At 46.6% G+C, this 12,660-nt stretch overlaps 1 protein-coding gene across 1 annotated transcript; it reads right to left on the reverse strand.

Annotated features, from left to right (window-relative positions):
- Nucleotides 1-7,148: 7,148 nt before the first annotated feature.
- On the reverse strand, nucleotides 7,149-10,814 carry LOC123096753 (probable protein S-acyltransferase 6). The gene is made up of 4 exons (XM_044518522.1): nucleotides 10,545-10,814; nucleotides 10,276-10,458; nucleotides 9,878-10,180; nucleotides 7,149-8,252 (listed from the first exon to the last, which is right to left on the reverse strand). Exons 1-4 carry the CDS (start codon nucleotides 10,812-10,814, stop codon nucleotides 7,530-7,532), a joined length of 1,479 nt encoding a protein of 492 aa, XP_044374457.1. The 3' UTR covers nucleotides 7,149-7,529.
- Nucleotides 10,815-12,660: the final 1,846 nt, after the last annotated feature.

Consider the following 12,660-nt stretch of genomic DNA (forward strand, 5'->3'; position numbering starts at 1 on the left):
TAGTTTTCTTTGATAAACTAAACTAGTGATAAAACAAGAAACAAAAAGATTCGATTGCAAGATCTAAAGATATACCTTCAAGCACTCACCTCCCCGGCAACGGCGCCAAAAAAGAGCTTGATGTCTACTACACAACCTTCTTCTTGTAGACGTTGTTGGGCCTCCAAGTGCAGAGGTTTGTAGGACAGTAGCAAACTTCCCTCAAGTGGATGAACTAAGGTTTATCAATCCGTGGGAGGCGTAGGATGAAGATGGTCTCTCTCAAGCAACCCTGCAACCAAATAACAAACAGTCTCTTGTGTCCCCAACACACCCAATACAATGGTAAATTGTATAGGTGCACTAGTTCGGCAAAGAGATGGTGATACAAGTGCTATATGGATGATAGATATGAGTATTTGTAATCTGAAAATATAAAAACAGCAAGGTAACAAGCAATAAAAGTGAGCACAAACGGTATTGCAATGCTAGGAAACAAGGCCTAGGGTTCATACTTTCACCAGTGCAAGTTCTCTCAAAAATAATAACATAATTGTATCATATAACTATCCCTCAACATGTAACAAAGAGTCACTCCAAAGTCACTAATAGCGGAGAACAAACGAAGAGATTATTGTAGGGTACGAAACCACCTCAAAGTTATTCTTCCGGATCGATCTATTCAAGAGTACGTACTAGAATAACACCTTAAGACACATATCAACCAAAACCCTAATGTCACCTACATACTCCAATGTCACCTCAAGTATCCGTGGGTATGATTATACGATATGCATCACACAATCTCAGATTCATCTATTCAACAAACACAAAGAACTTCAAAGAGTGCCCCAAAGTTTCTACCGGAGAGTCAAGACGAAAACGTGTGCCAACCCCTATGCATAAGTTCACAATGTTACGGAACCCGCAAGTTGATCACCAAAACATACATCAAGTAGATGACGTGAAAATCCCATTGTCACCACAGATAAGCACATGCAAGACATACATCAAGTGTTCTCAAATCCTTAAAGACTCAATCCGATAAGATAACTTCAAAGGGAAAACTCAATCCATTACAAGAGAGTAGAGGGGGAGAAACATCATAAGATCCAACTATAATAGCAAAGCTCGCGATACATCAAGATCGTACCACCTCAAGAACACGAGAGAGAGAGAGAGAGATCAAACACATAGCTACTGGTACATACCCTCAGCCCCGAGTGTGAACTACTCCCTCCTCGTCATGAAGAGCTTCGGGATGATGAAGATGGCCACCGGAGAGGGACCCCCCTCCGGCAGGGTGCCGGAACGGGTCTATATTGGTTTTCGGTGGCTACAGAGGCATGCGGCGGCGGAACTCCCGATCTAGGTTTCTTTCTGGAAGTTTTGGATTATATAAGAGGTGTTGGAGTCGGGAACAAGCCAGGGGGGTCCCCGAGGCGACTACGAGGCAGGGGGCGCGCCCAGGGGGTGGGGTGCGCCCCCCACCCTTGTGGGTGCCTCAGGAACCTTCTGGCCCATCTCCGGTGCTCCGTGGGCTTCTTCTGTTCCAAAAATAAGCTCCGTCGATTTTCAGGTCAATTGGACTCTGTTTGGTTTTCCTTTTCTGCAAAACTCGAAAACAAGGAAAAAACAGAAAATTGGCACTGGGCTCTAGGTCAATAGGTTAGTCCCAAAAATCATATAAAATAGCATATAAATGCATATAAAACATCCTAGATGGATAATATAATAGCATGGAACAATCGAAAATTATAGATACGTTGGAGACGTATCAGTAGCGTGCCGACGGCTATCACATCAACCTTGGGACCATTCCCGACATGCATCGTCACCTCGTCCTTAGCCAATCTTCGTTTATTCTGCACCTCCTGTTTCGAGTTACAAATATGAGCAACAGAACCAGTATCAAATACCCAGGCGCTACTACGATCATTAGTAAGGAACACATCAATAACATGTATATCAAATATACCTTTGTTCACTTTGCCATCCTTCTTATCTGCCAAGTATTTGGGGTAGTTCCGCTTCCAGTGACCATTTACCTTGCTGTAGAAGCACTCAGTTTCAGGCTTGGTTCCAGCTTTGGGCTTCTTCACGGGAGCAGCAACTTGCTTGCAATTCTTCTTGAAGTTCCCTTCCTTCCCTTGCCCTTTTTCTTGAAACTAGTGGTCTTGTTAAACATCAACACTTGATGCTCCTTCTTGATTTCTACACCCGCCGATTTCAGCATCACGAAGAGCTCGAGAATCATATTCGTCATCCCTTGCATATTATAGTTCATCATGAAGCCTCTGCAGCTTGGTTGCAGTGACTGAAGAACTCTGTCAATAACACTGTCAACTGGAAGATCAATTCCCAGCTGAGTCAAGTGGTTATGATACCCAGACATTTTGAGTATGTGTTCACTGACATAACTGCTCTCCTCCATCTTACAGCTAAAGAACTTGTTGGAGACTTCATATCTCTCAACCCGGGCATTTGCTTGAAATATCAACTTCAGCTCTTGGAACATCTCATATGCTCTGTGGCGTTCAAAACGCTTTTAAAGTCCCGGTTCTAAGCCATAAAGCATGGCACACTGAACTATCGAGTAGTCATCAGATCGAGCCTGCCAGACATTCATAACATCTGCATCAGCTCGTGTAGCAGGTCTGTCACCTAGCGGTGCATCAAGGACATAATTCTTCTGTGCAGCAATGAGGATAATCCTCAAGTTACGGACCAGTCCGTGTAGTTGCTACCATAATCTTTCAACTTAGCTTTCTCTAGGAACGCATTAAAATTCAAGGGAACGGTAGCATAGGCCATTGATCTACAACATAGATTTGTAAAAACTATTAGGACTAAGTTCATGTTAAATTTTAGTTCAAATAATCAAATTGTTAAATAACTCCCACTTAAATCAACATCCCTCAAGTTGTCTAAGTGATACATTATCCAAATCAACTAACCCATGTCTGATCATCACGTGATATGGGGTAGTCTTCAACAGTGAACATCTCCATGTTGATCATATCTACTATATGACTAACGTTCGACCTTTCGGTCTCCAGTGTTCCGAGACCATGTATGTATATGTTAGGCTCGTGAAGTTTAACCAAAGTACTCTGCATGTGCAAAACTGGCTTACACCTGTTGTATGCGAACACAGAGTCTATCACACCCGATCATCACGAGGTGCTTCGAAACGATGAACTTTAGCAATGGTGCATACTCAAGGAGAACACTTTTATCTTGAAATTAAGTGAAGGGATCATCTTATAATGCTACCGTCGTTCTAAGCAAAATAAGATGCATAAAGTATAAACATCACATGCAATCAAAATATATGACATGATATGGCTATCATCATCTTGTGCTTTTGATCTCCATCTCCAAAGCAAGGGCATGATCTCCATTGTGACCAGCACGACACCTTGATCTCCATCGTTGTGTCAGGGTAGTCTCGCTAACTATAGCTTCTACAACTATTGCTAATGCATAGAGATAAAGTAAAGCAATTACATGGCGCTAAGTGATTGACACGCATGTCATACAATAATTAAAGACAACCCTAAGCCTCCTGTCAGTTGTCGTACTCATCGACATGCAAGTCATGAACTTATTACAAAACATGATCATCTCATACATCAACATATATCACATCACATCTTGACCATATCACATCACAACATGCCCTGCAAAAACAAGTTAGACGTCCTCTACTTTGTTGTTGCAAGTTTTACGTGGCTGCTACATGCAACTAGCAAGAACCGTTCTTACCTACGCAAAACCACAACGGTGATTATCAAGTTGCTATTTGACCTTCTGCAAGAACCGCCGTAGTCAAATCAGATTCAACTAAAGTGGGAGAAACGAACACTCGCTAGCCACCTTTATGCAAAACAAGTTGCATGTCAGTCGGTGGAACCGGTCTCATGTACGTGGATATGTAAGGTTGGTCCGAGCCGCTTCATCCCACAATGTCGCCGAATCAAAATAAGACATTGGTGGGAAGCAATATGAACAACACCGCCCACAAATCCTTTGTGTTCTACTCGTACATATCATCTACGCATAGACCTGACTCTGATACCACTGTTGGGGAACGTTGCATGGAAAACAAAAAGATTTCTACGCACACGAAAGATCTATCCATGGAGATGCATAGCTACGTGAGGGGGAGAGCATCTACATACCCTTGTAGATCGCCAAGCAGAAACGTTTATCAACACGGTTGATGTAGTCGTACACCTTCACGATCAGTACCGATCAAGCACCGAACGCACGACACCTCCGCGTTCAGCACACATTCAGGCCGATGACATCCTCGCCTTCTCGATCCATCAAGAGGGGCAAAGTAGTAGATGAGTTCCGGCAGCACGACATCATGCTGACGGTGGTGGTGTAACTTTTCCACACGGCTTCACCAAGCCCAGCGGATTTGGATGGAGAAGGAACTAGAGGGAGAGGGGGCGCCGCACACGGCTTGGAATTGTGGTGTGTGTTTCCCCCTCCGCTCCTCTCATATATATAGGTGGAGGGGGAAGGCTGCCTAGGGCGCGCCCCAAGGGGGGCGGCGGTCGCCCTAGGTGCCTGCCCTCGCCGCGCCCCCCTTTCCTTCTTAGCGCGTGGGGGGGGGGGGAAGGCAGGAGGGGAGGCACCCCCCCTTTTCCTTTCCCAGCATGTGGAAGAGAAGTAAAGAGGGGGTTGGCCCTCTTCCTTCCTTCCCTAGGGACGACTGCCATGAGGTGGGGGCGCGCCAACCCCATGTGGGCTGGTGTGCTCTCCCTCGTTGGCCCTTTTGGCCCAATATGCTCCCGTGGCCTCCCGGAACCCCTTCGGCGATCCGATAATTATCCGGTGCATTCTGAAACCCTTCCGGAGGCCAAATACTATCATCCTATATATCAATCTTTATCTCCGGAGCTCCTCGTCATGTCCGTGATCTCATCCGGGATTCCGAACAACATTCGGTCACCAACATACATAACTCATATTATACTATATCATCAACAAACGTTAAGCGTGCAGACCCTACGGGTTCGAGAATGATGTAGACATCACCGAGATGCTTCTCTGGTCAATAACCAATAGCGGGACCTGGATACCCATATTGGTTCCTACATATTCTATGAAGATCTTTATCGGTTGAACCTTTATGACAACATACATATTTCCCTTTGTTTGTCGGTATGTTACTTGCCCGAGATTCGATCGTCGGTATCTCCATACCTAGTTCAATCTCGTTACCTGCAAGTCTCTTTACTCGTTTCGTAATACATCATCTTGTGACTAACTCCTTAGTAACTTTGCTTGCAAGCTTATTGTGATGCTATATTACTGAGAGGGCCCAAAGATACTTCTCCGTCATACGGAGTGACAAATCCCAATATTGATTCATGCCAACTCAACAGACACCTTTGTGGATACCCGTAGAGCACCTTTATGATCACCCAGTTACCAAGTGACGTTTGATAGCACACAAGGTATTCCTCCGCTATCCGGGAGTTACATAATCTCATGGTCTAAGGAATATGTATTTGACTAAGAAAGCAGTAGCAATAAACTGAACGGTCATATGCTAAGCTAACGAATGGGTCTTGTCTATCACATCATTATCCTAATGATGTGATCCCGTTATCAAATGACAACTCATGTCTATGGCCAGGAAACCTTAACCATCTTTTGATCAAGGAGCTAGTCTAGTAGAGGTTTACTAGGGACTTGGTATTTGCTTATGTATTCACACATGTATTTAAGTTTCCAATCAATACAATTATAGCATGAATAATAAACCTTTATCATGATTAAGGAAATATAATAATTAGCACTTTATTATTTTCTCTAGGGCATATTTCCAACACTATCGTAGTTTAGTTATTTTTTGTTTAAGTTTAGTTGGACTTGTTAAATTCCATTCGTTTGGTTGTAAATATATCAAACTTTGTTAATTTTGTCTATTTTGCTTAAATTCCGTCTGTGTTTTCTCGACCCGTTTTAAATGGGCTGAGCATTTGCTGATCATGATCAGGTGACCTCCGCCCTGCTAACTATCAGCGGACACATCTAGACGTGTCCGCGGACAGTTGGTGACGTTTGTTTGGTGATGTGCATTGAAGATGCCCTTACACACAAGGTCTCTTCCAATGCATTGGTGCTTATGTGAGGTTGTGAGTACATTAAAAACCTTAGCAACTAATCTCCATAATGAGTTGGTGCTTAGCTTTTGTAGCTAAGCCTCCCTTGTTGAATTATTTAACAATTAAACTACTGCATGCATTGGTTGGTAGGCATTTTATATAGGTCCACGCGCTTAGCATCATTTCTTTCTAGGGTCACATAATACTCTCTTTCCTCTTTAATTACTTTGCCACATTATTTTTTTGCTTATATGGCACCCTTAACACCCGTACACTTTGGAGCACGGGCAAAAGTCTAATGAGTTCCATGCCTTAAACCACGTGTAAAGCTGGACTTTTACATGTGACCCACTAAGTTCTAAAAACAACCCCCCCCCCCTCATGTACATAGAAAAGGAAAAGACTAGTGCTCAATTGAATGATTTGCATCCCACCATCCGATTCCTCGCGCGCCTGAGACATGTCTCGGCTAAGATTTGCAACATGACCCATGTTGCAAGCACAACACAAACCATACTTCAAAAGACGGGGGCAGCTTGAGGCGTGCTTGTTTGTGTGGGAGCTCAGCGTGGAATTGCAGCATGGCCCATGTCACAAAGGACATGACAGCGACGAGGTGTGGGACTTGTGTGAGAGTTCAGCTTGGGATTGCAACATAACCCATTTTGCAGTCGCAACATGAGCCATGTAGCAAAGGACAGGTGGCAACATCATAGTCGGCACATAAACCACGTTGCAATAGAAATATTTTTTATATGACCAGTAGAAAACGGTTCGATGGAGCAAAACACGGCTCGTGTTACAAAGCCTTGAACACAACACATGCCATGTTACGAACGGGCGAGGCGCACAACTGGCGCTGGGAAAGATCGAACGGCTGTTCCACGGGCCATCCAACGGCTGTTCAGACGGTCCATGATGTGATTATCATCCGGTCGACGGGTCACCCAAAAAGGAAAAGGTGTCACGTATAGAACCCCTAAATACAACCCGTCAAAAAAATAATTTACCCGTCAAGAAATAGAACCCCTAAATACATGCTGCCGCCGGTGCACGGATTTCATTTCCAGAGCCCTGACACCAAAACTCAAGTTGCGCGCGTGAATACGTGTATGTGCATTTATATATACATCACCCTCACTACAGTCAATGTAGCAGGATACTGTTCTAGAAACGTCCATCGATCACATCTGAGCGCAGACATGGGGAGGGGAAGCTGAGATCAAGCTACCACCGCACGCCGGCCGGTCCAACACAACACCCGCGAGCGAGAGCGACCAAAGTTTGAAACTCGCGCCGCATCGCACAGTCTGAACCGCGCTCCCTCCCTACGACCCTACCCAAACCAAGATCGAACGGGCATCACCTGCATGCGCTCGGGTCGATCATCCGTCACACGGCCTCGAACTCCCTCCCATGAGGTCAGCCGGCAACGCTGTAGCGCGCCGTGGTGACGTCGGTCACGACCGACTCCGAGTCTTCCGCCACCTTCTTGCTTCCCTGAAACCTCCCGCCACCGAAGATGTTGTGCCGCGGCTGCTGGTGCGCCGCGCCATCCACGCCATCGGCGGTAGGATTGTATATGTCGCCGAAGTTGGAGGAGCCGATGCTGGTGCGCTTGACGCTGTATCCAGCTCCGAGGTCAAAGCTCGGCTTGCCCATGTCGAAGCTGAGGCTGGCTTGGGTGTTGAAGCTCTTCTTGGACGACGACAGCATGCCGAAGGAGTAGGAGTAGGCCATCGAGGGCGGGCCGTACAAGAGCGTGTCGGGGTCGACGACGACCATCTGCCGGAAGTCATTCTTGCTCGCGGGGATCGGCGACAGGAAGATCTCGACGAGGTTCCGCGCCGCGCCGCGGTCGTACGGGTTGGACTTTCCCTCGTACCGGTACCGGAAGTTCTCGTACGTGGTCTGGTTGGTGCTGGCGAGGTAGGTGTGGAACGCCGTGAGCCCGCCCACGAACCAGGACGTGATGAAGGTGTAGAAGATGAGGAATCCCGAAACCGGCGACTCCACGATGGCGCCGCCCAGGCTGCACCCGTACTTCCGCGTGATGAGGATCAGGTTCACCCAGCAGAACACGAACACGTAGAGGCAAAGAAACGTCGTCGACGAGATGAACATGAAGAAGAACCTGTAATTTCTCTGCACGCTTGTTGCATCAATACACACATACACAAAATCAAGTTAAGAGTGAAATGCATCATTGGTCCATGAACACGGCCAAAAACTCGCTAATTTTATCAAATAAGGCTAAAACCGATTTGGAGGGGGGAAACGGCCACATGGCTAGCACTTCAACCTACCTTTGACCGGTAAGAGCATCTCCACTAGCCTCCCCAGGACGGCCCCCCAGGACACCTTTTTAGGCCCGGTTTTAGGCTCGGACGGCACTTTTCGTCGAAAAAGGCCCAGCCACGCCCCCCAGGACGTCAAAATAGCGCCGGAAAACCCGCGCTGGGGTCTCTTGGGGGCGCCGGCGGAAGTTTCGGCGAATCGTGTCTCACCACATGTCCTTTTTCTTGGCCCACTTAATCATTCTCCTCACAAACTTTTGCTTGGGATGAGGTGTGACTGGGAAGATGCTCTCTTTATTTCGCCGGATGACCCCCAAGACACCAACTTTTTTGGTTCGGTGATGTTTTTGGGGGTGCCAACGGCTGAAGATGCCCTAAGAAATCAACTAATTTTTAAAGGGGTCTTTCTACGACAATGCCGACCTGATGTGATATATGGGGGGAAATTAGAGGGGTCCTTTTGCAACAGCACCAACCTGATTCGGCATAGATAAAATATTACGGTAGTCTTTTTGCAACAGCACCAACCTAATCGGACCAGGGCCGTCCTTGGGCCTGTGCAGGCTGTGTAACCGCACAGAGCCCAAAAATTCCAGGGCCCCTGATTTTGATGTGATGTTTTTGTTTTGGGCTCTTTTTCAGGCCTAGCACAAAATTAGGCCCGGTTAGCTGGTCCTTGGCTCTCCTGAGCCGGGCGTGCTCCTCAATCTCTCGAACTAAGTTTTTCTCTAGTCCCGATCGACACAACCTGTCGATTCGATCTAGCCCCTCAAGGTCTGCTCGCGAAAGGATTCCCCAAGGGGAAAAGACACTCATGGAGACGAGCTGACGGAAGTGCGGCACCGCCGCAGGAAGATGAAGGCTAGCGGTGTTGCCTTGGAGATTGGGTCGGGACGGATGACAAACGGATAGCAGGCGGACACGCGCGTCCATTTGGGTCGCCCCGTTGGACCAACTTTTGTGTCCGGTTGACCCAAACGGACAAAATGGGTCGCCCCATTGAAGTTGCTCTTGTCGCCTAATTGGATTACGTCGCCCCCCTCGCAAAGAAAAAACTTTTTAAACCAGCTTGCTATATTAAAATACCCTCTATGTTCTATAATGTAGTGCATCTAGTTTTTCTTTTTAAAGTCAAACCTCATAAGCTTTGACCAAGTTTGTGAAGAAAGATTTTTACATCCTTTGACCAAAATTTTGAAAAGTCAAACCTCATATTCCTGCTCTAATTAGACAGCTCCCAGGCAGGGAGGGTGCAGTGAGCAGCATCATCGCCGCTGAAGGAAAGGTAAGGACGCGAGAAGAAGACGAGTACTAAAGGAAGAAGGCTAGAGGAAGAAGAAACAAGGACGACTGTTGGATCTTAATCCAGCAATCCGAAAATTTGACTTGCCAGAAAACAAAATTCAGGCAACTTATGAATAGTGCATGTGTGTGCCTTAGAGCTATACTAGCTGCTACGAGGTCGAGGTGTACCTTGCCGATGCACTGGCCGACCCAGGGGCAGTGGTGGTCGAAGCGCTCCACGCAATTGTTGCAGACAGAGCAGTGAGAGCAGCGCGGCGGCCTGTACAGCATGCACGTGTGGCAGTACTTCACCTTCACCACCATGCCGTTCACGTACACGTCACGCGTCGGCGGAAGTGTCCCCGACGATGGCGCTCCGGCCATTGGGGACGCCATGCCGTCTAGCTGGAGGTCTTCGGGATCCGGCGGCTTCGTGTTCCGCGGGACGATCCCAGGATCTCGCCCTGACGTGAGCACCAACACTATAAGATCCTGCACATCACATGGTACTTAACGATCGGTCAATATTGCGTTGCTTAATAACTTTACTCAAGGAATCAATGGACATCGTTGTTAATTTGACTCACGAATGCGCCCACGGCCATGGCTGTCCTTGGAATGAAGGGGCCGAGCGGCTTCCCCATGAGCTCGGCGAGGCGGAACGAGACGAAGGCCACGAAGAGCGCGAGCGGCGTCATGATGAGAGACACAGATAGATAGATGGAGTTGGCGTCAGGGCCAAAGATGCACCGCCCGCCACAAAGAAATTTCTGCCAGGTACAAGATTGATCGAATCAACTAATGGAGGCCGCCCTCCCTTTGGAACACCAGAACTAATCAATGAGCATTGACATACATTCCTTCCCCTCCAAACTTGGTACAGGCGGTGGGTGGCGCCGGCGCCGGCCGAGCTGGAGGCGTCGGAGACGTGGTTGCTGGGGAGAGGGCTCTTGAAAAGCGTCCTCCCCTTCATCTCCGATGCGCATGTGATCTCCGCGCGCGAAGTCACCTCGGCCGCATGGCCTCTTGCCAAAGGGCCAGAATTGGGGTGAGGTGAGAGATGGAGGAAGGTCAACAATACAAAGCTTTTCTCTTCTTTTCTCTTGAGACATTGTGTGCTATACATAGAAGAGGGAAGACCTATGGCACATTGAGGTTGTAGGAAAAGGATAGCTGAGCATGGCTAAAAATAGAACAAAATCGAGACTTTCTGTTCCAAAGCATCTTGAGTCGACTGTGTCTTTCAGTTCGTCCCACTCAAATTTTCTTGCTTAATTATTTGATTCATCAAATAAGATCTGAACAAGAGATCTGTTGATGTCAGAGTATCTTCAATTGTTTCGGTAATCGTTGTTCAGGGGAAGTTGAAAAAAAAAACTCTCCAACAGTCCTATAAGGACGCAAATTTTGTAGGGGATTCTGTAAATTCTCTAAAATTTTCCCTCCCTCTACGGGAAGATGACTCTTCCCGTAAAAGTGCCTTGTCATCTAACCACCCTGCACCGCCACCGCTACCGACTGCCATGCCGCTCCACTGACCACCGCCGCCGCCGTCGTCGCACCACCGCCCAAAACCATTTTTGAGGGAAGCTTTTATAGGAACTGAGAAAACACCTCACCTGTTAACTTCCCTAAATTTTACGGACACTCGTAAAAAGCATTTAGAAAGTTTTTTACAAAAGCTATCGGAGATGCTCTAGGGGCGAAGGACATCGCTAGTGAGTTCTTTATTGCTGGAGCTTGGCAAGAGGATCCTATGACCCTATTTGTTATACGGCTCTAGGGAGCAAATTACCAAAGAAAAAGATTAAAAGCTGAAACAAACAGCTACTCCCTCCGCTCATTATTATAAAATGTTTTAGATATTGACATTCACTTTTTGTCACGTTTACGAAATTACCTTGCTTTCCAAATATACCCCTTGCTCTGTCGGTCACTGACTTGCTCATGTTCTCTCGGTCGCTCACTCATTCCACTCCCTCATTCCAAATCCCTAGCCCAACGCTTGTGCGGCTACCTCTCCTAGCCCGCATCGTTGCCACCTCTTCCCCACTCGCTTTGTCGTCGCCCTCTTCCTCTTACGTTGTCACCTCTCCCTCGTTTTCGTAGCTACCACTGTCTGCGCCAGGGAGGTCGAGTTCAAAATGAAATTTTGTTCTCCGACGGTTGGATCTGTAGCGGTGGTGTTGGATCTGTAGTGGCGTCGAGGAGCAGCGGAAGGACCAGGACGTCGCCACCGTCATCTACAACATCCTCGACAACGACGATGATCTAGCCCCCACCTAGAACATGGTGAGTCCAGATATGTACTGCCATTCCTTCAAATTGAACTGCCAGATTGTACTGCTTGTAGTGTGAAAATTGATGTCCAAAACTGATTATACTACTAGTTTCCTAGCAAATTGTCCATTTAACCGGTGTGTGCATTTAAATTGAGTGTGCATTATTGTACACACAATATATCATGTGAGTACTCAACAAAACACAAAATAAACACGCAATATATATCATCTGTAGCAACAAATACATAATATATAATCTATAGCAATAAACACAAAAAGTACTTCAGTCCTTACCTTTCCACAGAATAATCCTAGGATTGTAATCAATGGACATCTTGTCCTAGAATCTGTAGGGCATTTTTATAAACTGCATGATCAAATAAAATCCTAGGAGGTAGCGGTCCTTCCCTTTCCAATCTTTATTTGTTCAGATGAGGAATTTTGTATCCATTTCCTCCTGTATTGTTCATTACTTCGACAATACAAGTATGTAGTGTTAGGAATGTTATGTTCAATTTTAAATTTTCATAGCCATCAAACTCTTCATGCACACCTTCAATTAGTTTTTTAATAGTTTTAGGAACTCTGCAATTACTTAGAGACTGTACAGAGCTGAAAAACCCAACATCAAAAGCCTTCATATCTGGAGAATTTGCTGGTTGTTGCATTAGTCTAATGTCTAGGCCAGTA

The sequence above is a fragment of the Triticum aestivum genome, chromosome 4D (assembly GCF_018294505.1).
Source record: "Triticum aestivum cultivar Chinese Spring chromosome 4D, IWGSC CS RefSeq v2.1, whole genome shotgun sequence".
NCBI lineage: Eukaryota > Viridiplantae > Streptophyta > Magnoliopsida > Poales > Poaceae > Triticum > Triticum aestivum.